The sequence below is a fragment of the Budorcas taxicolor genome, chromosome 6 (assembly GCF_023091745.1).
Source record: "Budorcas taxicolor isolate Tak-1 chromosome 6, Takin1.1, whole genome shotgun sequence".
NCBI lineage: Eukaryota > Metazoa > Chordata > Mammalia > Artiodactyla > Bovidae > Budorcas > Budorcas taxicolor.
In genome coordinates this window covers 61303645-61327688 of record NC_068915.1, presented here as the reverse complement: position 1 = coordinate 61327688, position 24044 = coordinate 61303645, and the positions used below count along the sequence as shown (strand labels likewise).

Here is a 24044-nt window from a genome sequence, read left to right as displayed (position 1 = left end):
ATAAAATAAAAATAAATCAAATTTCTTAAAATCAGAAGCAAAACGAAACAAACAAACCCATTTTTATATCTAGTAGATGGTTTATCCATACAGTGAGAAATTACAAGTGACTTTAAAACATAGGCATTTGACTGTATATCCCCAGTGAGATATACAGTAAAAAAAAAAAAAAAGAAAGAAATCTTAAATCACCTTCCTAGCAAGAATACTGATACTGATAGTTTGAAACAACACTGTATTCTGTCTATATATGTGTGTACATACATATAAGAACAAATAAAAAATGTAATTAATGATATTAATGAATTAATAAATAAGATTTTCAGAGTAAGAGATACACAAGGAAAAGGAGGAAGTTTATCAAAATAACCTACATATTTTCTCTTAAGAAACAAAAAGTATTTCCTAACTCTGTCCACTGAAAATACCTTAAAAATATATCAACTTATTTTAAAAAACTGAGTACCCCTAATGCCCCCAGTCCATTCTAAAGGAGATCAGGCCTGGGTGTTCATTGGAAGGAATGATGCTAAAGCTGAAACTCCAATACTTTGGCCACCTCATGCGAAGAGTTGACTCACTGGAAAAGACCCTGATGCTGGGAGGAATTGGGGGCAGGAGGAAAAGGGGACAACAGAGGATAAGATGACTGGATGGCATCACCGACTTGATGGACATGAGTTTGAGTGAACTCCAGGAGTTGGTGATGGACAGGGAGGCCTGGCGTGCTGCGATTCATGGGGTCGCAAAGAGTCGGACACAACTGAGCAACTGAACTGAACTGAATGAATGCCCACATGTCTCTAAATTTTATTTCCTATTAAGAGGAAAAGGGGCTCCTACTATAAATGCTGATTACCAATCTGAGGCAGGGTAGTGGTTACTGGAGGGGAAGGGGCAGGGTTGAGGGAAAAATGGGTAAAATGGATCAATTGTGTGGTATCAGATGGAAACTAAATTTTTGGTGGTGATCAAGTTGCAGGGTAAACAGAAACAGAACATATAATGTTATGTAAACCAACGTTACCTCAGTAAAAAGTTAATTAGAAAAAAGAAAGTAAACATTTCATTCCTGTAGATTTAAATGCAGGTCTCTTTAGCTCATCTGTGAATATAAAGATACTAAACAGCTGTTTGCTTCTTCTGAGAGACCAACCCCCTTAGAAACTAGGATTCACGTTTAGAACAGGTACAATCTTCAAATCAGACCCTGAGTTTTAATATTCATATGTCTTATAGAAACGACAAATTAGCTTTGCTTGCTCTCATGATCTTTAAAAGCTATAGGGAGGAAAACAAATAGATATTGTTTTTATAAAATAATTAAACCCCAAAATGAAAACTGGCATTTGCTAGAACCAACAAAGCCAAACACAAGAGGTAGACAACCACGAGGGAGGACACAGTTATCATAGGCACAGGTCTCATTTACAAGTTGCTTTTCAGTTAACTCAGCTTTAAACTGAATGTACTTACTTTCTCTATATTCTATTTCTGCTTCCTTACGAAGTTTTTTCTCTCTGGCAAGAGCTTCAGGGCTTCCCCAAACTTCCAAAGATCTATGTACATACACATGGCCACCATTCAGTAATACAATTTTAATGACTTCATGAAAATCATATTTAAATCTAGATAACTAAAATTATATGAAAATCATAGGTCCTTTAGGAAAAATATAAAGCACTTAAGAAACTTTTCTAAACTAAATCTACACAATAAGAATAAATTCAACAGCAAATTTTCTAAAAAAAAAATCTGATTTTTTTGCTAATTAATACATACTAGTGACTCTCAAACAAATCTGCAAACATATTCTGCTCTTGGATTTTCCTGGTGGTCCAGTGGCTAAGAGTCCGTGTGCTCCCAACGTAGGGGGCCTGGGTTTGATCCCTGGTTGGGGAACTAGATCCCTCATGCTGCAACAAAGAGCTCATATGCCACAACTAAAGAGTTCACATGTTGCAACTAAAGAGTTCACATGTTGCAACTAAAGATTCTGCATGCTACAAATAAAGATCCCACATTCCACAAAGATCAAAGATCCGGCGTGTCACAATTAAGACCTGGTGCAGACAAATAAATAAATAAAAGTAAATACTTTAAAAATATGTATATATTCTGCTTTTAAAACATGTCATTTTAAAAATTCTGAGTCTGTCTAAAATGGGTTTTTATTAATCACAAAAGAACTATGTTCTTACTTTGCCTCCACATCTGATCTCAAGTATACAGTAAAGGACTCAGTATCTTCATGAGGACTTCGTCGTCTGATTTTTCGAAGCTGTTCCAGATCACTGAAGAAAGGAATATGTTGAATTTATTCAGAGAAGGTTCATATAGTTCAGGATTATTAAGGGCAGGTAAAAACTACTAAGTAAGTCTCATTTTAGGAGCTAAAGCTGGAGAGCCTGTAAAAATCAGTTTAAAGATGGCATTTTGTACATAAAAGTGGTTTAGAAACAGTTGAAAAACTAAGAATTATTCTTGACTCAATATAGATACCATAATATAATATGTAGTGAGTCAAATCCTTAAACAGTGCTTGTCCTTTATCTGCTATGTATACACCACTGCAATATCTGATGTATGAAGAAAAAAAAAGTAGGAAGAACACAGATTAGAGTATTACTCCTCTATTTGAGAATGTAAAGTTAATATTTACAGTCATTTGTTTATATCCAGATTAACCGTCATTGTTCAGTTGCTAAGTCATATCCGACTTTTTGCAAGCCCATGAACTGCAGCATGCCAGGCTTCCCTGTCCTTCATTAGCTCCCTGAGTTTGCTCAAACTCATGTCCAGACTAATACTAAGTGGTAACATGATTCATAGATATCAATTTATAAAGAGTATATGTCAATTTCATGCTATTTAATTATTTTCCTTTCTCTTAAATTCTGAAAGGTTGATACATGCATGCATCAAGTCACTCTGCTAAACAGTCATTCTAAATTTGACCATTGGTCTTCCTAAGGAAATTTTGTAATAGCAATGAAAGACCTATAAGCAAAAATCTGAGGAATTCCCTAGTGGCCTAGTGGTTAGGATCCCGGCTTTCTTGCTGTGGCCTAGGATCAATCGCTAGCCAGGGAACTAAAATGTTGTAAGCCATGTGCTGTAGCCAAAAAATAAAAAAGTAAAGGTCTAGATCAGGTAGCAAAAGATATGTATTCTGGTTCCCACTCTGTCACTGACTCACTAAATGAACCAGGTCATTGCTAACATCTTTATTGTATTTCCTGGCCTATAATATGGAGATAGCTATACCTAACCTACTTTACTCACAAAGTTTTTGTATGGGAAACAAAATATAGTTTTATATCATTATTATAATTGGTTGTTGTTTCAATATTTACAAAAGTTATAAAACTGATTATAGGAATCCTTATTTATTGATATTATACCATATGCTACCCACTCCAGTATTCTGGCCTGGAGAATTCCATGGACTGTATAGTCCATGGGATCGCAGAGTCAGACATGACTAAGGGACTTTCATTTTATACTCTAGAAGATGTACCATGGTGGGGGTGGTGGAGGGAGAGCCTAGATCATCTGATGTCTAAATTGTCAAGAAATCTTCCACTTAAATATATAGCTTTCCTAGACAAACATAAAAAAGAGGGGAAAACATTTAAATTTATAAAAAATTATACCTCAATAATCTCTTCAGTTAGAAGAAAATAATAAGATACCAGAAAGAAGTAAAATAATTTATACTCAACACAAACCACAGCTGGAATGTGAACAGAGACATAATAAAATTGCTCTACCAAAAAAACCCCAAATTTTAAAGCTATATTAATATACAAATACTCTTATTGATAATTCTGCTACATATTAACAATAGAATTCCTAAGGTTCTTGTGTAACACACAGATTTTTGAAGAACCTGCTTTTTTGAGTTAAAGGAGCCAAGAAAGACTGAAATTGCTCAAGCTGGAGTAGTCTTCAGTTTAATAAGCGAACAATTTTAACATTTAAAAAATATATTTTTTTAACTGAATAAAAATATTTCTTCAATTTAGGAAGGAACCATAGTAAAGTTTCCACATGGATGGTAGCTGGTAACAAATTCTAGGAAGTAACTGGTTATTTAGATTAGATAGAACAAACCATTACATTTATTTATTTATTTATTTATTCCGGGGGGGGGGGGAAGTTTTTTAATTATGTACTCAATCCATTTGGTGTATTTCAAAAGGTGCAATACTTTTCTTCATTTATCAGTGAAAGAAGTTAGAAATTAACTTCAAAAAAAAAAAATCAGCAAATGGCAAACAAATTTCCTTGAGAGTCACAGTCACATATATAGTGCATCCTAGAAAAGAGGAGGTAACAAATTCTAGAAGTAACTGGTTATTTAGATTAGACAGAACAAACCATTACATTTAAAAAAAAATTACCATACCTGGATTTGAGGCAGAATTCATTCATTGCTCTGACTCCAGTGATGAAATTATTCTGAGTATACTTTGGTCCATATTCCCTCTTTTTAAGAACTGCTTTGACTAAAACCAAAAAAAAGAAAAAAGAAAACATACTAAATATGCACACTGGAAGTCACATTTGAAGATGAACATAATGCTAATTTTTAAGTGGGGTCACTAGTGAGTTGCATAGAAAACAGGTTTTTCCTGATGCACTGGATGGCATCAGGGGAAAATAAAGTCTACTTGAAGTACAGAATAGGACAGAATTAAACTGGCAACCACCCAGCTTTTAACTCCATAGTTCATCAGTGCGTGCTTGCATGCTCAGTCTCTTCAGTCATGTCTGACTCTTTGTGACCCTATGAACTATAGCCCACCAGATCCCTCTGTCCATGGGATTCTTCAGACAAGAATACTAGAGTAGTGGGCAGCCATGCTCTCCTCCAGGGGATCTTCCTGACTGATGCCAAAAGATCAACCCTTTGTCTAAAGGACACCCTGCAAAGGTATCACTGGTCTGCTAAATTGTACTAGTACAATTTAAATTGCTTGGAAAATCTAAGTGAAAATGAACTGAAGTTTCAATTAAAAAATTACATGCTGGTTCAGTGTTTTACAAACACTGGTGAAACCAGCATTAAAAAAAAAGTAATCAAAGAGTATTGCATATAATGAAGAATCAGCAGTTTTTGTGAAAACTTTTGTTTCAGTTACATATAATAATCTCTACATATATATATACTAAATCATTAGTACTTCCTATGTGGGTTGCAGTCAAAAAAGTCTGAAATTCATTGAATGATTTCACATAAAGTAACAAAGGTGAAATAAATATAAGGAACATTTTTATTAGTTAAAAATTATAGGAAGTTAATTATAGATTATAGGCAAAACACTGCCTTCTATTAAATTATTCCCCTATTATCAAGTATCAAACTGTTCATAAAAAATGACAGACATCAATAACAAAATACCAATTTGGCATCAGTTACACTCTGTAGATTAAAAATTACAGCCAACATTGGTCTGTTCATTTTTATAAAGTTAGACTTTCAGTCACATGATATAGATAAATAACATAAGCGTATCTTGGAAAAGCAGGAGAAAAACAGCAGAAACTCATGTGTTCTATTTCAAATTGTTGCCAAGTTACTTCATATTCTATTCTCATATCTAGTAACTACTAAGTTTTCTGTTATACTTGCAAATTGAAAGAATAAATTAAGACTAAATTATCCACCACTGAAGAAAGTAAAAAGACTCTTAAAACATACACTATGAAAGTCAAAATTCACAAATCATAGTTAATAAGAACATTTCAAAAATAAAGTTCAATATAAAAATCAAAACTTTATTTGAAAAAAGTATATAAGGAAGTTCAGGTTTCTTTCTGCATAAGTTTAAGTCTCTAAACTACCTTATTCTAATAACCCTAAAATATTAAATTCAAATAAGCTTCTCAGAGAGGAGAAATACATCTCTCTTCAAAAAGATTAATTTTTTAAATTACTTTTTAATAATTTCTTCAAAGTATCAAGAAATCCCTGTTGGCCTGTCCCGGCCCAGATTATCGATGGTAACACAACAGTAAGTATTCTTAATTGTGACTGTACAGTATGTCTCATCTCCAAAGTTATCCTACAAAAAAGAAGTCCCATTCTCAGCACCACCATAGAGGAGAAAACTATGACTCAGAAAAATCAAGTAAACTGCCCAAAGCCATAAAGCTGGCACATGCTAAAGCTACAAACTGAATTTACTTCTGTCTGACACCAAAGCCATGGTGATCCTACTCACAGAATTAGTACCTCCATGAAATATGCTACTTTGGACATGGTAGCCATAGCCCAATTATAAAGAAAAGAACTGCAAACAAGAATTCCTTCCTTACTTAATTACTTCTAGAAATGGAAATCAAGAATGTCCAAATTATCTCGATATCAACATGACACAGGTATTGGCCTCTAGTTCATTAATCACATTACTTTTCTAAAAATGATAAAACAATTTTTATTTGCCTTTACTCCTTTCTTTGGGCTTTTGAAATTACGATTACTATAAAATTTATGACCAGAATGCAAATTTCAGTAGAAAATTAGTTTATAAATAGAATAAATCCTTATGGTCAAAATATTTTTTAAAGTAAAAATGAATATACTTTTATAAATATATCTATATAAACTAATTTTTATATTTAATTCAAAGCACCATTATAATAAAAAATAGAATAAAATATATTTACCTCTTACTTGGAGAGGTTCTTGCTTAATAATTGGAGCTTTCAGTTCTGCACCCATATTTTCTGCTGTAAAGATTAAAAGTTATTTTAAGTAGTTGTTTTCACAGAAACCCTATAAACTTAATTAACATTTGCTAAAACAATCTGGCAATGTATAAAAAAGATAATATATCACAGACCAAGATAAATCTGAGGATTTATCTTAGGAATGAAAGAGTAGTTAAACATTGTTGTTTAGTTGCTAAGTCATGTCTGACTCTTCTGCAACTCCATGGACTATAGCCCGCCAGGCTCCTCTGTCCAGGGGAATCTTCCAGGCAAGAATTCTGGAGCAGATTGCCATTTCCTTCACCTGAGGGTCTTCCTGACCCAGGGATTGAACCTGCATCTCCTGCGCTGGCAGGGAGGGTTCTTTACCACTGAGCTCCCAGGGAAGCCCAGTTAAACATTAGAAAATCTATTAATTTCTCTCATTAACAGATTGAAGGAAAAAAAAAACTGTAGAATCATTTCAGGAGCTAACCAAAAAGCACTTAATAAAATTCAGCACCCATGCACGTTTCAAACCTTTTTAAGAAAAATCAGGACAAAAGGAATTTCCTTGGAGGGTAACGCAAACCTGTAACAAACATCGTATTCAATGGTAAAAATTTAGATGCATCCCTTTAAAACAAGGAACAAAACAAGGGCACATGCTGTTGATTTTTCCACCCCCAAACTGTTCCAGAGATACCCTTCAATGAAGAAAGGATGACTATTAAATGGTTACTGGAACAATGGTACAACCCTCACCACTTCAAAAAACCGTAATCTACCTTATACCATAAACAATCAATTCCAGGAAAATTAATGATTAAAGACTAAGGCATTTATATGATTAGGTGGCACTAGTGGTAAAAAACCCACGTGCCAATGCTGGAGACACAAGGGATGAAGGTTCAATTTCTGGGTTGGGAAGATCCCCTGAAGGAGGAAATGGCAACCCACTCCAGTATTCTTACCTGGGAAATCCCATGGACAGAGAGCCTGGCGGGCTATAGTCCATAGGGTCGCAAAGAATAGGACACGACTGAGGCAACTTAGCATGCACGCATGATTAACACACAACAATATATAAAGAAAAGAAAGATTCAAACTGGGCGACTGTATTTCCAACAGATACAATCAACAAAGGATAAGTATGAAGAATATTTAAGAGTTCCTCCAAATGTGTTAAGAAAAAGATAACCCATTAGAAAGACAGAACGGGGCAGAATATAAGAACAAACTTGCACAGGAAAGGAAATACAAATAACCAATAAACATATGAAGAGATGATAGCCTCGTTATTAACAGAATCCAAATGAAATCACAAGATGCCATTTAACAACCACTGGATTATGAAATATGAGAAATACGATAATACCTAATGTTGGCAAGGGTATGGCGCAATGGTAACTCATACACTACTGGCTGAAATACAAACAGGTACAATAATCTTGATAAACAAATTGGCATTATCTAATGTAGCTGAACACAAGCACAACCTACAACTTAGCAATTCTATTTCCAGGTCAACGTGCTTGGCACACAGAAACTTGTACAAGGGTATAAAAAGTTGAGCATTCAAAGCAGTACTGTGTTCTGTTGTTTCAAACTGGAAACAACCCAAACGTCCACAGGCATGAGAACAGACAAAGAAACCATGTTATATTCATTCAGCAGCATTCTGTACATCAGTAAAGAAGAAAAAACATAATAATGGCTATCTTTCTTTGCACCTTTACTATTAAGGTAACTGCAAGCATTATTTAAGCACTCAATGTGCATCAAATCATTTAATTCACACAACAGCCCTCAAAAGTACATGCTGTAATTATCTCAATGAAAATTAATCAACTAGACACATATACAACTAAGATAAATCATGGCAAAAAATTTTAATGAAAAAATAAATCACCAAAGAATACATACAATAAACTATCACAATAAAGTAAGCTAAACAATTAAGGACATACACAATTGTCTAAATCTATTCTTTTTAACTCAAGAGATTGAAACACAAAATTCAGGACAGTCACACGTATACAAAGGGTGAAAGGAACTATGAAAAGAAGTATTAAGGATAATAAGAATGTGATCAAAAATGCAAGGTTAGGTTAGGTGGTAAATTACAAGGTTAGGTGGAAAATTATAGGTGTTGATTACATATATTCTTATACACGTATCAAGTATTTTGTAATAAAAACCTCATCCTTAAAATAGCTTCCCTTATTAATTTATATCCTCATTCAATAATAAAATAACATTTTTGAGCCTATTAATAATAGCTTACATTTACGAACTACTTACCATGTGCCATATACAGTACTATGTCCTTTACATGCATTATTTCATTTAATCCTCACAAAGCTGCTCTGAGGTAAGTACTATTATTATCTTCATCTTATTCATCTTATTTGGAACTTCCCTCAATGTCACATAGCTAGTATTTTAAATATGGAAGCACAGTCAGGATTAAAACCGAAGACATTTTATTAGTCTATTCTTTTAACCACTTTCCTACACTGCCTCTATATTTAAAATAATATTTGGTTTATAAGTTGATATTTGCATGTTTTCAGGAAAAGAGGATAGAAGTGAAAACTGGATCAGCAATGTGGAGATCACTGGTAACCTCTGACAACAGCAGTTTCAGCAGAAAGAGTAGTGATGAGGTAGAGGTGAGAAAGGGAGATGAGACAGTAAAAGCAATATCTGGACTTTCAGTAAGAGCTGGAAAAGAGAATGGAATCAAGGAATCATTATTTATCAAAAATAAAATAATGATTTTATTTTTATAGAGGTGGAAGTAATGAAATAGGGAAAATAATTATTTCTACATATTTAGAATATGCATCTATATAAATGACAGGCAACACCATGAAACCTAACCTGGTTACCTGATTTAGACTTCTGCCACCTTACTGTCTGTCTTTGGTTTACCATCCTTTTTTTTCTTGCTTGTATCTTTATTTTGCCTTTTTGGCCATCTGTTAGATTGATAAAATTTTCTATATTCTCCTCTCACCCCACCTCCATGCTGGTTTTTGAATTTACAAGATTAAAGTTCTACTGTTTTCATGATTTCATTTAGAAATTTAACATACATGCTTTCCTATAAATCTTTCTAATCATCTGTAAGGTTATTCACCATCTCTACCTTCCTCTGAACAAGAAAAATATCTTTAACCACTCAGATTTCTTTTATCTTACTACTCTAAAATTTTAGCATTCAATATAAAGTTTACTTTTACTATCAATAACTTTATTAACACACTTGAACTATTTCTTGCTCTTCACTGTCCCAACCCTTCTTTCCCTGAATTTACTCTGCAATCTGTAAGAAACACGTATTTGAACAGTTGTGGTTTTTTTTAATATGGGTAGTCTAGTAGTAAATGATAAATCATCTTTACATGTGAAATGTTATTTTGCCTTTCCCCTGGAATGATTATTTGCGCACTCAGTTGCGTCCAACTCTTTGCGGCCGCAGGAACTGTAGTCCGCCAGGCTTCTCTGTCTGTGGAATTCTCCAGGCAAGAATACTGGAGTGGGTAACCATTTCCTTCCCCAGGAGATCTTCCCAAGCCAGGGACTGAACGTTCATCTCTTGCACTGGCAGGCAGATTCTTTACCACTAGTGCTACCTGGGAAGCCCAAGAGCCCGTAAGATTGTACTTATTAGATGAAATAATCCTTTTAAAGCCCCAATGATTATTTAGAACATGTAAAATTCTAGGGAACACTTATTTTCCTCTGATCATTTCATGGGCAGTATTTCAAATCATTCCTCCTTTATTTTCTGCTTATTGTTGGAGATAAAAAATCTACTTCAAAAGAATAATAACAATTGTACTAACAACAGCCTGACTTTTTGAAAGCTAAGTTAGGTTGTTTCTTTTTCAGTTTTGAAATCTATGGATTTCTTTTCATTTATCCTGTTTAGTACTAAAAGTGTACCTTTGATCTGAAGATTGATTTTCTCAAATTCTGAAAAATTCTCATCCGTTATCTCTTTATATGTAATTCCTCCATTCTCTCTCTCTCTCTCTCTCTCTCTCTCTCTCTCTCTCTCTGAAATGCCTGTTGAATATAGGCTAAAGCTTCATGCCTTTCAAAAGCTTTTTCATTTTTTTGGAAAATCTTTTTTACTTTCTTATGCACATTCAGAATGAATTTCAATTTACTAATTCTCTACTTGACTATAGCTATTCAATATATTATATTCTTATTTTAATGACTACACTTTCATTTCTAGGCATTCTCATTGGCTCTTCCAGATCTACTTGTTATGCTTTTATTTCTGCCAGTTTGTATTTCATAATATGGGTACTTCATTTATTCTTTTGAGGATATTAAACTTACTTGAAGTAATTTGGGCTGTTATTTTAAAATTATCTGGAGTTAATTTATATTTGATTGTTGATTTTGTTGGCTTTCTTGTGCTAGAATTCTTTGTGCATTTTTTACTGAGATATAATTGACAGAAGGTTAAGGTATATAATACATTGATTTGATTAATTTATATATTACAATATGATTCTTCATGTACTTCTAAATTTTGGAATGTGCAGTCTTATTCTGAATAGGATATATTGCTTTACTCTCTTCATGATCTATTGCCCAGAACTCAATCCAACCCTTCGGTCCTGAACCAGATCTCACACTGCCAGTGTGAAATAAATATGCTCCAGTTTAGTATGCCAGCCAGCAGAAACGTTTAAGTTCCTGTTCTTTCTGCTGCCTCCACCTACCCTACAGCCTCCTATTAACACAGAGCCCCAGATAACAAATAGAAGACGCTAGCTTCAGCCTCATATAGAAGGGTAGATGGGTAAATTCACACGGTGAGTCTGGCTATGCATGTAGCACTTACAGATCCATTATCCCAAATGAGCCAAACTTCTGGCTGCCAGTGCCTGCTTACAAACCCAGAGGCCAGTACCTTCTGTTTCAATTCTTGGCCACATCTTTTTTTGAGTCCACTTACTTCTTCAGTTTTCTCTTTGTATATTCAGTCTATCACACCAATAAGTGAGAAGTTGAATGGTTACCTCAGAGCATTCCTTCAACAATGCTATTGCTATCTGATCCAAATTTCTGCCAATCCATTGATTTACCTTCTTTTAACACCTTATGGCAGAAAGTGAAGAGCAACTACAAAGCCTCTTGGTAAGAGTGAAAGAGGAGAGTGAAAAAGTTGGCTTAAAGCTCAACATTCAGAAAACTAAGATCATAGCATCTGGTCCCATCACTTCATGGGAAACAGACAGGGAAACAGTGTCAGACTTTATTTTTGGGGGCTCCAAAATCACTGCAAATGGTGACTGCAGTCATGAAATTAACAGATGCTTACTCCTTGGAAGAAACAGAGAAGGCAATGGCACCCCACTCCAGTACTCTTGCCGGGAAAATCACATGGACGGAGGAGCCTGGTGGGCTGCAGTCCACAGGGTCGCTAAGAGTCAGACAGGAATGAGCAACTTCACTTTCACTTTTTACTTTCATGCATTGGAGGAAAAAATGGCAACCCACTTCAGTGTTCTTGCCTGGAGAATCCCAGGGACGGGGGAGCCTGGTGGGCTTCTGTCTATGGGGTCGCACAGAGTCGGACACGACTGAAGCGACTTAGCAGCAGCAGCAGCAGCAGCAGCTAGCATATTCAAAAGCAGAGACATTACTTTGCCAACAAAGCTCTGTTTAGTCAAGGCTATGGTTTTTCCAGTGGTCATGTATGGATGTGACAGTTGGGACTGTGAAGAAAGCTGAGCACTGAAGAATTGATGCCTTTGAACTGCGGTGTTGGAGAAGACTCTTGAGAGTCCCTTGGACTGCAAGGAGATCCAACCAGTCCATTCTGAAGGAGATCAGCCCTGGGATTTCTTTGGAAGGAATGATGCGAAAGCTGAAACTCCAGTACTTTGGCCACCTCATGCGAAGAGTTGACTTATTAGAAAAGACTCTGATGCTGGGAGGGATTGGGGGCAAGAGGAGAAGGGGACAACAGAGGATGAGATGGCTGGATGGCATCACTGACTCAATGGACGTGAGTTTGAATGAACTCCGAGAGATGGTGATGGAGAGGGAGGCCTGGCGTGCTTCGATTCACGGGGTCGCAAAGAGTCGGACACGACAGAGCAACTGAACTGAACTGAACTGAACGTTCCTATGTATAAATTAAATATCAACAGAATAGGCACTTAACAAAAACAAAACTTTCTTCAAAATATAAGCAAAAAAACCTTACCTGTAATATTTAGTGTATTTCTCAATTATTTTTCAGGGAAAGCCACTGGGGAAATGACTTAACATGGTATATTATGTTTTCATAACTAAAACATGTACAGAAAATCCAAAAAGGCTTTATTTTCACTATTCATCAGATTCTAAGTAAGTTATGATGACACACTGGTTAAAAACAAACAAAAAAGAGACCTAAAAACACTTCTATTTAATTAGTAACTATGGCTTCCAATATTTGACGCTGATCAGTTAAATGACTGATATTTCATTTCTGTCTGGCTATACAGCAAACAAATTCTAAAGCATCTTTATCTACAGAATCTATGTATTAATTACTTAAAATTTTGTTTTGGGGAATAGAGTCTTGGGCAGACAAAAGTGAAGGGATGGGGTGGCAGAATATTAACCTTTGAACACTCATCTAGTGTGTGACCAACTAAAATCTACTATCTAAAATTTCACAGACAGCCATTCTTTCTACAATGATCAAAGTCATTCAAACAAATCACATAAAATGAGGTGCTCTAATACTGACATTTTTGGATATTCTTCTTACCACAAACTGTCTAGATATTACTAAATATATAGTGTTAAGACTCACAAACAAGAAATACTAGCAAAAAGCTCAAACACATATAGGAATACTTTTTTTACATATCACCATCTTAATAAATTTACACTGGATCACTGGAGTAGAATCTTGATGATTTCAATAAGCAACCAGACATGCTATCCATGAATATCTCCAGACATTTTGTTTTAAGCGCAAGCTCTGGCTGTTTGCCACACATCTGCTGTCATTAGCAAAATTAAAACTGATTTTACTAAAATTTAAAACATCTGAATGCTCCTTAAAAACTTAACGATTCCTTAGCAAGTCTCTGCCTCTTAATGAGCTGTTTCTGACTTTATCATGTGATTTGAATTATTCAAAAGTCAATCTCAAACTCTTAAATATACAAATTACCTTTCAATCAAGCAATTACTTGCTGTCTATCTGATGGCTGGTGGTTTAGCCACAAAGTTGTGTCCGACTCTTGCAACCCCGTGGACTGTAGCCTGCCAGGCTTCTCTGTCCATGGGATTCTCCAGGTAAGAATACTGGAGTGGGTTGCCATTTCCTTCTCCAATCTGATGCCTAACAAGGTCTAATCTGGCCTAAGAAAATTCTGAAAAATTGAGCCCAAAACAAAACCATCAGTAAACAATGTAGTCCTAATCTAATAGAATAAACTAATATCTAAATTTCACAAGTCAGCAGAGAAAAAAGAAAATGAGTCACAGATTTCAATTTCAAGCACTCTGTAAAGTGGAACCAACATTAAATATCTTTGCCTGAGTCAATGTTCACCTCACAATAGCATTATAACATGTTTCACCTTTAATTACATTATTCTACGGCCTGTTTCTTCTCCCATCTCAATGTTCTAAATAAATGTGCTTATTTCTGGAACTTAGGGACTCATGATCCTCTCCATTCCTTCATCCTCTAATATCAGACTCTCAATATTTACCCCAGGAGTTCTCCATCACAAGGAAAAGGAAGAAACTCACTAAAAGTGGGTAATAAGCCCAAAGAGAGGATGCGGCTTGGGGAAAAGGATGAAAAACAGGCATGATAAACTGTCTTGCAGTATCTCACTATGCACACTGTTCACTGAACCCAAGGCAGGTAAGGTGCGAGCTAAGAGGCTGGAAGAAAACTAGAAGAGCCGTAGAAACTGCAGACGTGTTTATTCTCTCCAGGCTGGCACAGCAGGCGTAGCAGCAGCAGACATGCTGCATTCTCTCCTCTCGTGGTTGACCCAGCGGACATGGCCATAACACAGCCTCACCACCAAAATGCAACCATAACGCAGCCCCAAGGGCTTTTTCAGCGGGAGCTTATATATACATGCATACAAAACAAAAGCATGGTAGCCTGTGGCCAAGTGGTTACTTTGTCACGTGCATGCACAGTGCTATAAGTGATCTCAGCTGTTATACAATCATTATCTACAAAACGTGGGGCAAGAGTGAGAGGATGTGGAGCGAGAAAGCCTGACCACTGCCATCTTGGATAATTTGCTCTTTCCCTGCTGCTGCTGCTGCTAAGTCGCTTCAGTCGTGTCTGACTCTGTGCGACCCCATAGACGGCCGCCCACCAGGCTCCCCCGTCCCTGGGATTCTCCAGGCAAGAACATTGGAGGGTTGCCATTTCCTTCTCCAATGATGAAACTGAAAAGTGAAGTGAAGTCCCTCAGCCATGTCCGACTCTTTGCAACCCCACTAACTGCAGCCCACCAGGCTCCTCCGTCCATGGGATTCTCCAGGCAAGAGTACTGGATTCGGGTGCCATTGCCTTCTCCGACTCTCCCTAGATAAACATAAACACAGGTTTCTCAAGCAATCTGTAAAATCTTTCCTGTGAAAGACATCCAACTAAAGGAAAGATGGTCTTGAAATGTTTATTATTCTTCAAACACTCTTCTCCTAACACCATCCTCTCCTTGGCTTTTCTCCTACCTCTCCAGGCTGTTCCTCCTCAACTGTTCTTTGCAAGCTTCTCCTCTTCCACCTGTCCCTTACTCTCTGGGGATTTCAGACTAGCTCTTATCTCCCCAATCTAAACTCTCCCCCTGTACTGTCTCAAACACACTCATGACTTCAGTTACCACCTGGGTACAGCTAAAAACTCCTAAATCTTTATCCCCAGGTTAGAACTCTATGCATTTACTCATTTACAAAATTTATTAAACCCCTACTAAAAGCAGAGACATTACTTTGCCAACAAAGGTCCATCTAGTCAAGGCTATAGTTTTTCCAGTGGTCATGTATGGATGTGAGAGTTGGACTATAAAGAAAGCTGAGTGCAGAAGAATTGATGCTTTTGAACTGTGGTGTTGGAGAAGACTCTTGAGAGTCCCTTGGACTGCAAGGAGATCCAACCAGTCCATTCTAAAGGAGATCAGTCCTGGGTGTTCATTGGAAGGACTGATGTTGAAGCTGAAACTCCAATACTTTGGCCACCTGATGCAGAGAGCTGACTCACTGGAAAAGACCTTGATGCTGGGAAAGACTGAGGGCAGGAGGAGGAGGAGACAACAGAGGATGAGATGGTTGGATGGCATCACCGACTCAATGGACATGGGTTTGGGTGAACTCCAGGAGTTGGTGATGGACAGGGAGGCCTGGCATGCTGCAGTTCATGGGGTCGCAAAGAGTCGAACACAACTGAGCAACTGAACTGAACTGAACTATATGCAAACCACTCTAAGCACTGATGGAGAAGGCAACCCCACCCCACTCCAGTACTCTTGCCTGGAAAATCCCATGGATGGAGGAGCCTGGTAGGCTGCAGTCCATGGGGTCACTAAGAGTCGGACACAACTGAGTGACTTCACTTTCACTTTCATGCATTGGAGAAGGAAATGGCAACCTACTCCAGTGTTCTTGCCTGGAGAATCCCAGGGATGGGGGAGCCTGGTGGGCTGCTGTCTATGGGGTCACACAGAGTCGGACACGATCGAAGCAACTTAGCAGCAGCAGCAGCTAAGCACTGAAGTTCCTGCTATGATGAGGTTTGGAAACAAGGGAAAAAATAAATAAAACAGATACTGAAAATATCAGTCAGTAATAAGTGATGTCCACACAGAGAATTAAAATTAGTGTAATATCAAGGACTGACTGGGTGTGCAGAGTTGACATGTCATGTAAGATGTAAATTACTAAAAGGGGTCAGCCAGATGATGAAGGGCATCTTGGAAAGTTAAAGCAACTAGAACAAACACCCCGTAACAAGAACAAGCTTGGTATTTTCTTATTTTCTAAGAGCCAAAAGGAAAATGGTTTGACTGAAATATTATGAGAAAGTGAGAGTGGAAGCAAGGAGCCCAGAGAGGCTACTGCAGCAATCCAGCCAAAGAGATGATGTCTCACACTAGAAAAGTAGTATGACAAGTGCCTACTAGTAGTTATCTATTAAAATGCCCCAGAGGCACCTACAATTCAGATGTCCAAGACTGAACCCTCAACTTCTCATTAATACACATTCCAGCTCTGGTATTTCTACTTTTAGAAGTCAATGAAATCACCAACACAAAAGCCAGTCAAATCCAATAACCATGCATTGTCCTTTACTGACTCTCTTAGTCCACCAAATTCAATCAAGTCAGTTATTCAGCTCCTAAATACCTTGCATTCACCTACTCCCTTAAGAAAATCACTGCCACGAATCTAGTCTAGAGCCTCATTCACACCCGTTTTCAGTCCCTCCCTTTGCAATCTATTTTCCAGTCTGCATCTAGTCATCTTTCTAAAATCTTAAATATGATTAAATACTTTCTGTACTCAAAATATTCCAACGGATTCCCACTGCCTCCAAAACAGTCCACACTCCTGAACAAAAACCCTGATCTGACTACTGTTTACCTCTTGAGTTTCACCCCTTTCCAAACTACAAACCCCACCATGAGGTGCTCTGCTCACCAGTCTGGTCACAAGGAGTTGGTGCAGTGTTATCTTTTTCCCACCATTCATCACACCAATGCCTGCTTTCAGGCCACTAGTTAGATATCATTTCCCTATGGGAGCCTTCCCAGCCACTCGACCCAGGTGTCCCTCCAGCACATAGTACTTCTTCTACCAGAGTACTTCCTATACTTGTTTTGCTTAATTTTCTGTTTCAGTAATAAAAAATATAAACTCATTCTCATGTGCTGCCATATAAAAAGTCCTCAATAAATACTTCAATAAATTAATGAATAAATAAAGACTTCTTTTTAATGCTGCACAGTGGACTAGATATCCTGAAAAAGTATCTTTTCAAATGCATTGCTAAGCTACCAAAATGATCTGAAGGGGGCAAAAATGAAGGGAAAGCAGGATCTCTATAGAATAAGAGAGCACACCAAAGTCAGTTTTTTCCCTGATGATTTCTACAGTTATGCCAAGTGTCTAGCTTTGTTTCTGGGTATCTCCTGTTAAGAGTCTCCATCTCTAGCAAAATTCTCTAGAATTCTGGTCACAGGAGATACGCAGAAACAAAGGTAGACAAGGCATAACTGTGACCTAAAAAACACACATGAGGCTTCCCTGATGGCTCAGTGGTAAAGAATCTGCCTGCCAATGTAGGAGATGCCTAGGGTTTGATCACTGGGTTGGGAAGATCCCCTGGAGAAGGAAAAGGCAACCCACTCCAGGATTCTTGCCTGGAAAATCCCATGAACAGAGGAGGCTGGCAGGCTACATTCCATGGGGTTGCAAAGAGTCGGACACAACTGAGCGATTACACAACAACAATGAAAAACACAGAAAAGGAGTCAGCAAGGAAGTAAGCCTGCCCCGACTTTTGTGTTAAGTAGTGGAGAATAAAAAACTCCTCTGAAAATCCTAAGGATAAGGCAACTCACACAAGTTTACAGTATGAATTCATGCTGCTAACATGGTCCTAAGCTGAGGATTTAATTTAATGTGGTCCCAGCAGCTAAGAGAAGAAAATGCAAACTCTCTATGCAGGAACACATCCTCAATGAGAGACATCAAATAGTTCAAAGATATTAAACTACATGGAAAATGAACAATTCTTAGTTTAAAAACAGATCATCATGAATGAAAGCAGGAAATGGAGGAAAAAGGTAATAAATACAGTAAAAACCAAAACATTTCAGAGAGCAGAATTTTCAGTCATAGAATATAAAACAGCTATGTTTAATGTCTAATAAAAGAGAAGTCTGAAAACACACAAGAGACCAACCAAGCAAGCTGAAAAATAAAAATACAGTTTCTAGAAATGAAAAATATAATCATTAAAATTAAAAACCCAGCATGGTACCAACCAGCAGATTAGAGGCAACTACTAAAAGAGAATTCGTACACTACGTAGACCTAAGAAAATAATCCAGGAGTCAGGCCAGAAAGATAAAGAAATACAAAGTATGTCAGAGAGGTTTAAAGACATGGAAAATTATGCAGTAAATATTTCAGATTTCTTAACAGAGTTCCAAAGGAGAACAGAGAATTGAGAAGTGGTAATAATACACACTTCAAGGGATGTATGCTAAGTCAGTTCATTTGTGTCAGACTGTTTGCAACCCTATGGACCGTAGCCCGCCAGGCTCCTCTGTCCATAGTATTCTCCAGGCAAGAATACTGGAGTGGGCTGCCATGCCGTCCTCCAGGGGATCTTCCTGACACAGGAATGGAACCCAGGCCCCCTGTGGCTCTTGCACTGTAGGCAGATTCCTAACCGCTGAGCCACTGGGGAAGCCCAGGGACAGTGACAGAGAACTGCAGAATTCCAGAATTGTAGAAAAATGACAATTCTCAGATCCAGGAAGCCCAACAAATCTCAGGCAAGGTAAGACCTTACTCATTTCATAGTAAAACTAAACTGTACACCAAAGAAAAAGACTTTCAAAATAAAGTTAAATTTTAAAAGCAAACAGAAAAGACATGAAAACAAAGGCATGATATCTGACTTCTCAGCAGTAACAGTGTCAGCCGAAACACAATGGAATAAGGTATGTATTAAATGTGCCTTTACCATGAAAGAGTCTCACCTAAAGAAATTTCTATAGGATGTATCAACACATCAGAAAGAAAAGCAGACACATAAGAAAAGATGGTTAACAAAGATTTTAGATTAAAACTTTAAACAAATAATGGTATAAATTTTAGAGAACGAAAAGAGGGGAGAACAGATACAAGCTACCAGCCAGCAAATAACATGTAAGTTCAGAATGGGCGACCAGAGTGAACATTCCAAACCATTTATATGTTTCAGAAGGAAAGTAAACTTTCCAATTACCCTTAGACTTAGCACATACATAAAGCATATACCTCCCAAGCAAGTGTGTATATGTTTGTGTATATGACGGAAAGGGGATAATGGAATAAGAAAAATAAGATTTTATTAGGAGGCAAAAAAAAGTAATTAAACACACACACACGGAAGCACATGCTATAACGGCAGAAGTATGTCCAAATATATCAACGACTGTAGCAAATATAATCATACTAAACTAAACTAGGACAAAAAAGCTTAAAGTCAAAGGACAGGAAAACTGGAGGACTAGAATTGACATATATATATTACCATATAGTATTACATATAATACTATATTAGATAACTAATGAGGATCTAAAACAATTTAAAAATTAAAGATTAATGAGCAAAACAGCTAACAGGTCATCAAAAAACGATTAACAGGGGACTTCCCTGGTGGTCAGTGGCTAAGACTCCAAGCTCCAATGCAGGGGCCCAGGTTTGATCCCAGGTCAAAGACCTAGATCCACATGCTACAACTAAGAGTTTGCATGCAACAACTAAAAGACACATGTTGCAACCAGCAAGCTCCCACACCACAACTAAGACCCAGCCCAGCCAAGTAAATATGTATTTTTTTAAATGAATGACAGAATAAATACAAAGGAAGCAGAAAGGAGAATATAATTAGGTAAGAGTAAAAATTAATGAAATAGGAAACAAAAATACAATATAAAGATTGAGAGTCAAAAAATTATCACTTAGTAAAAATAATAAAATTGACAAAGCTCAGGCAAAATTAGTCAAGTAAACAAACACCACCAGGAATGAAAAAGAGTACATATGCTATTTAAAAATGTACATAGAGAATATAATAAACTTTATATCAATAAATTAAAAATTTAGTTGAAGTGGATAAATTCCTGGGAAAAAATGGAACTTACCAAAATTGAGTCAAAAAGAAATAGAAAAATTAAAAGAAATTAAGTTAGCTCCTCATGAAAAACACACTAGTTCAGATGGTTTTACTTATAAGTTCTATCAAACATTCAAGGAACAATCTCATGCAAACTATTCCCGTATAAAGGGGAAAAAAAACTATTTTAAAAGATTTATACATACCTGCTTCATCAAATGAAGGTACTTTTTCCATTTTCTGAGTTTGTGATCCCTGTCCTTCTTTCTGAACACTTGTGGAATACAACTTTACTTGATTCAGTGTACAGCATGGAACACTGTTTGAAAAGCTTCCAAATGTCACTAAACTCTGCCATTCTAAAAGAAAAAAATTTAAATTTCAAACAAACTAGTAACAAGGATTTTTATATCCAATAAAGCCTACCTATGATTAGAAAGAGAACAAAATAACAGTAAAATTTGCACTCTGTAGATACCCAAATGCACAATGTTAAGCCACCCTTTCCATACAGGTGTTTCACTGGCCCTTAGGTATACAGCATCTATATTCTATAAAGGAAATATAAAGATAATATTCCTTCTTTTCTCATTTGCAAATTTATATAGATATTTTTTAATTACATAAAGTCAAATAGAACATTTATATTATTCAGCTATTCTGAAGGTCTCTGGCATATAAAGGTACTCTTTATTTTGTATGTTGGTTGCATGCTAAAAGAAAATGGCATAATATACCTTTCAGAATAAGAAGTCTGAAAGGAGAAAGGTCATGAGGGCTTTCTACTCAAAATTACATTGTGTCTTCCTTCTGCTAGCTGAAACCAGGTCCTCTTCCACTTCACAATCAATATGTGAATTATATGAATCAGTCCTTCATACTGTCACTGATTTTTTTAAACCAAATAAATAAATCAACATTTATTTCCGAGAATCTAAAAGATGATGCTGTGAAAGTGCCGCACTCAATATGTCAGCAGATTTGGAAAACTCAGGTTGAATTTAGGAATCTCAACAGAGATTCCTCAGTATATGGGAATTCTAATTGAGAGAAGAATATAAGTCTAATTACAGAGCGCTTTAGCTGCTGCATCTGGGTTGATTGTGGGCTTCGGAGGGCCGAAATGGAAAAATGTAGCCCACATTTGCATCAAAGTGGGAGAAAAGCATACTTGTCTCTACTCTTGTGTGGCCCTGCCTCCCTGTTACTTTTTATGCTGAGGACTGAAACTTGAAAACCTTGTTTAGGTGCAATTTATACATTTTCTAAAATGTAGGTGAAATAGTGAAATTATATCATTAGAAACAGTCAAGTTAAGCATGTAAGAGTTCAAACTTTTATAACTGCTTAATAATGATCTTCCCAAGACGTTAATTCATGTATTTGCATGTACAGATTGCCTTCTGAAATCAAAGAAAATGAATATTTTTTTAATGGCTCAGAGAATTCATCAGGGACATCAATTACTGTGAATACCGAAGGTAATCTGAAAAGCATGAGGGACATAAGGCACCCTTAAGTATTCACGCAAATTTCAGGCTTAGAACTTGTCCTCTTGAAAAACTTCCTGATGGCAACTTAAATCTTTCTTTTGGCAAATATTTGTTGAAGGCCCAGTATGGTTTTTTGTTTTTTGGGTTTTTTTGGTCATTTGCCGTTACTTATTAAAGGCTGAGTAAAGCAAATATATCAATGGATCTTCTTGCATGTTAAAATAAATACGTCACTAAAGGCTAAAGCAAACTCTCCCTGGAAAACCACCCTCCAGGAAAGCATCTTCTTCACCACCACCACTGGTGTTCTGACTTGTCAGCCCTGATCAAAGTATCTTTTGTGATTATTACCAAACAAAAACAATATATCACTAACACTTTTTTAACCCACTGATGAAATAACCTCTATAGACATTGTGCTAAGGTGTTTAAAGAGGGATTACTACAGTCTAAAAGTCTTGCCTCAGAAGATGTCAATATATTCGTAACTTGATCCTCGATCTTGTTCAAAGTTCTCCTTAATTTTAAAAACATTTCATTATAGAAAATTTTAAATATATACAAAGGTAGAAAAAAACAGTACAATAAACATACGTGTACTTATTACCTAGCTTCAACAACTATCAACTGATGGACAACTTTGTTGTATCTCTACCTCACCAATATGTCATCGACATATTAACTTGATGCAAATCTCAGACATAAAATAATTTCATTCATAAAACTTTCAGTATGCATTCTAAAAGATAAGAACTTTTTAAAACATAGGTATACCATCACTGCAAGTAAAAAAAAAAAAAAGCTTGATATCATGAAAATAGCCTCAATTTCCAATAATCTCAATTTTCTCAATTTCCAGTGTTATAATTTTTAGATTCAGTCCACATACCATAACTGAGTGCAATTGTGTGGTAGTGTGAGCATTCTTTCGCATTGCCTTTCTTTGGGATTAGAATGAAAACTGACCTTTTCCAGTCCTGTGGCCACTGCTGAGTTTTCCAAATCTGCTGACATATTGAATGCAGCACTTCCACAGCATCATCTTTTAGGATTTGAAATAGCTCAACTGGAATTCCATCACCTCCACTAGTTTTGTTCATAGTGATGCTTCCTAAGGCCCACTTTTCTTCACATTCCAGGATGTCTGGCTCTAGGTGAGTGATCACACCATCGTGATTATCTGGGTCATGATGATCTTTTCTGTACAGTTTTTCTGTGTATTCCTGCCACCTCTTCTTAATATCTTCTGCTTCTCTTAGGTCCATACCGTTTCTGTCCTTTATTGAGCCCATCTTTCCATGAAGTGTTCCCTTGGTATCTCTAATTTTCTTGACGATATCTCTAATCTTTCCCATTCTATTGTTTTCCTCTATTTCTTTGCACTGATCACTGACAAAGGCTTTCTTATCTTTCCTTGCTATTCTTTGGAACTCTGCATTCAAATGGGTCTATCTTTTCTTTTCTCCTTTGCTTCTCTTCTTTTCACAGCTGTTTGTAAGACCTCCGCAGACAACCATTTTACCTTTTTGCATTTCTTTTTTTGGGGATGGTCTTGATCCCTGTCTCCTGTACAATGTCACAAACCTCTGTCCATAGTTCATTAGGCACTCTATCAGATCTAGTCCCTTAAATCTATTTCTCACTTCCACTGTTTAATTGTAAGGGATTTGATTTAGGTCATACCTGAATGGTCTAGTGATTTTCCCTACTTTCTTCAATTTAAGTCTGAGTTTGGCAATAAGAATGCTCAAACTACTGCACAATTGCATTCATCTCACACGCTAGTAAAGTAATGCTCAAAATTCTCCAAGCCAGGCTTCAGCAACATGTGAACCATGAACTTCCAGATGTTCAACCTGGTTTTAGAAAAGGCAGAGGAACCAGAGATCAAATTGCCAACATCTGCTGGATCATCGAAAAAGCAAGAGAATTCCAGAAAAACATCTATTTCTGC

At 36.6% G+C, this 24044-nt stretch overlaps 1 protein-coding gene across 1 annotated transcript in view; it reads right to left on the bottom strand.

The window, feature by feature from the left end:
- SLC30A9 (solute carrier family 30 member 9) overlaps positions 1-24044 on the bottom strand; it is a 77454-nt gene that overhangs the window by 45268 nt on the left and 8142 nt on the right. The window contains exons 2-6 of the mRNA XM_052642037.1: positions 20804-20956; positions 6676-6738; positions 4412-4511; positions 2202-2294; positions 1477-1559 (exon numbers count right to left, since the gene is read on the bottom strand). Of these exons, the coding sequence (XP_052497997.1) occupies positions 1477-1559; positions 2202-2294; positions 4412-4511; positions 6676-6738; positions 20804-20956 (492 nt within the window). The remainder of the gene's footprint in view (positions 1-1476; positions 1560-2201; positions 2295-4411; positions 4512-6675; positions 6739-20803; positions 20957-24044) is intronic.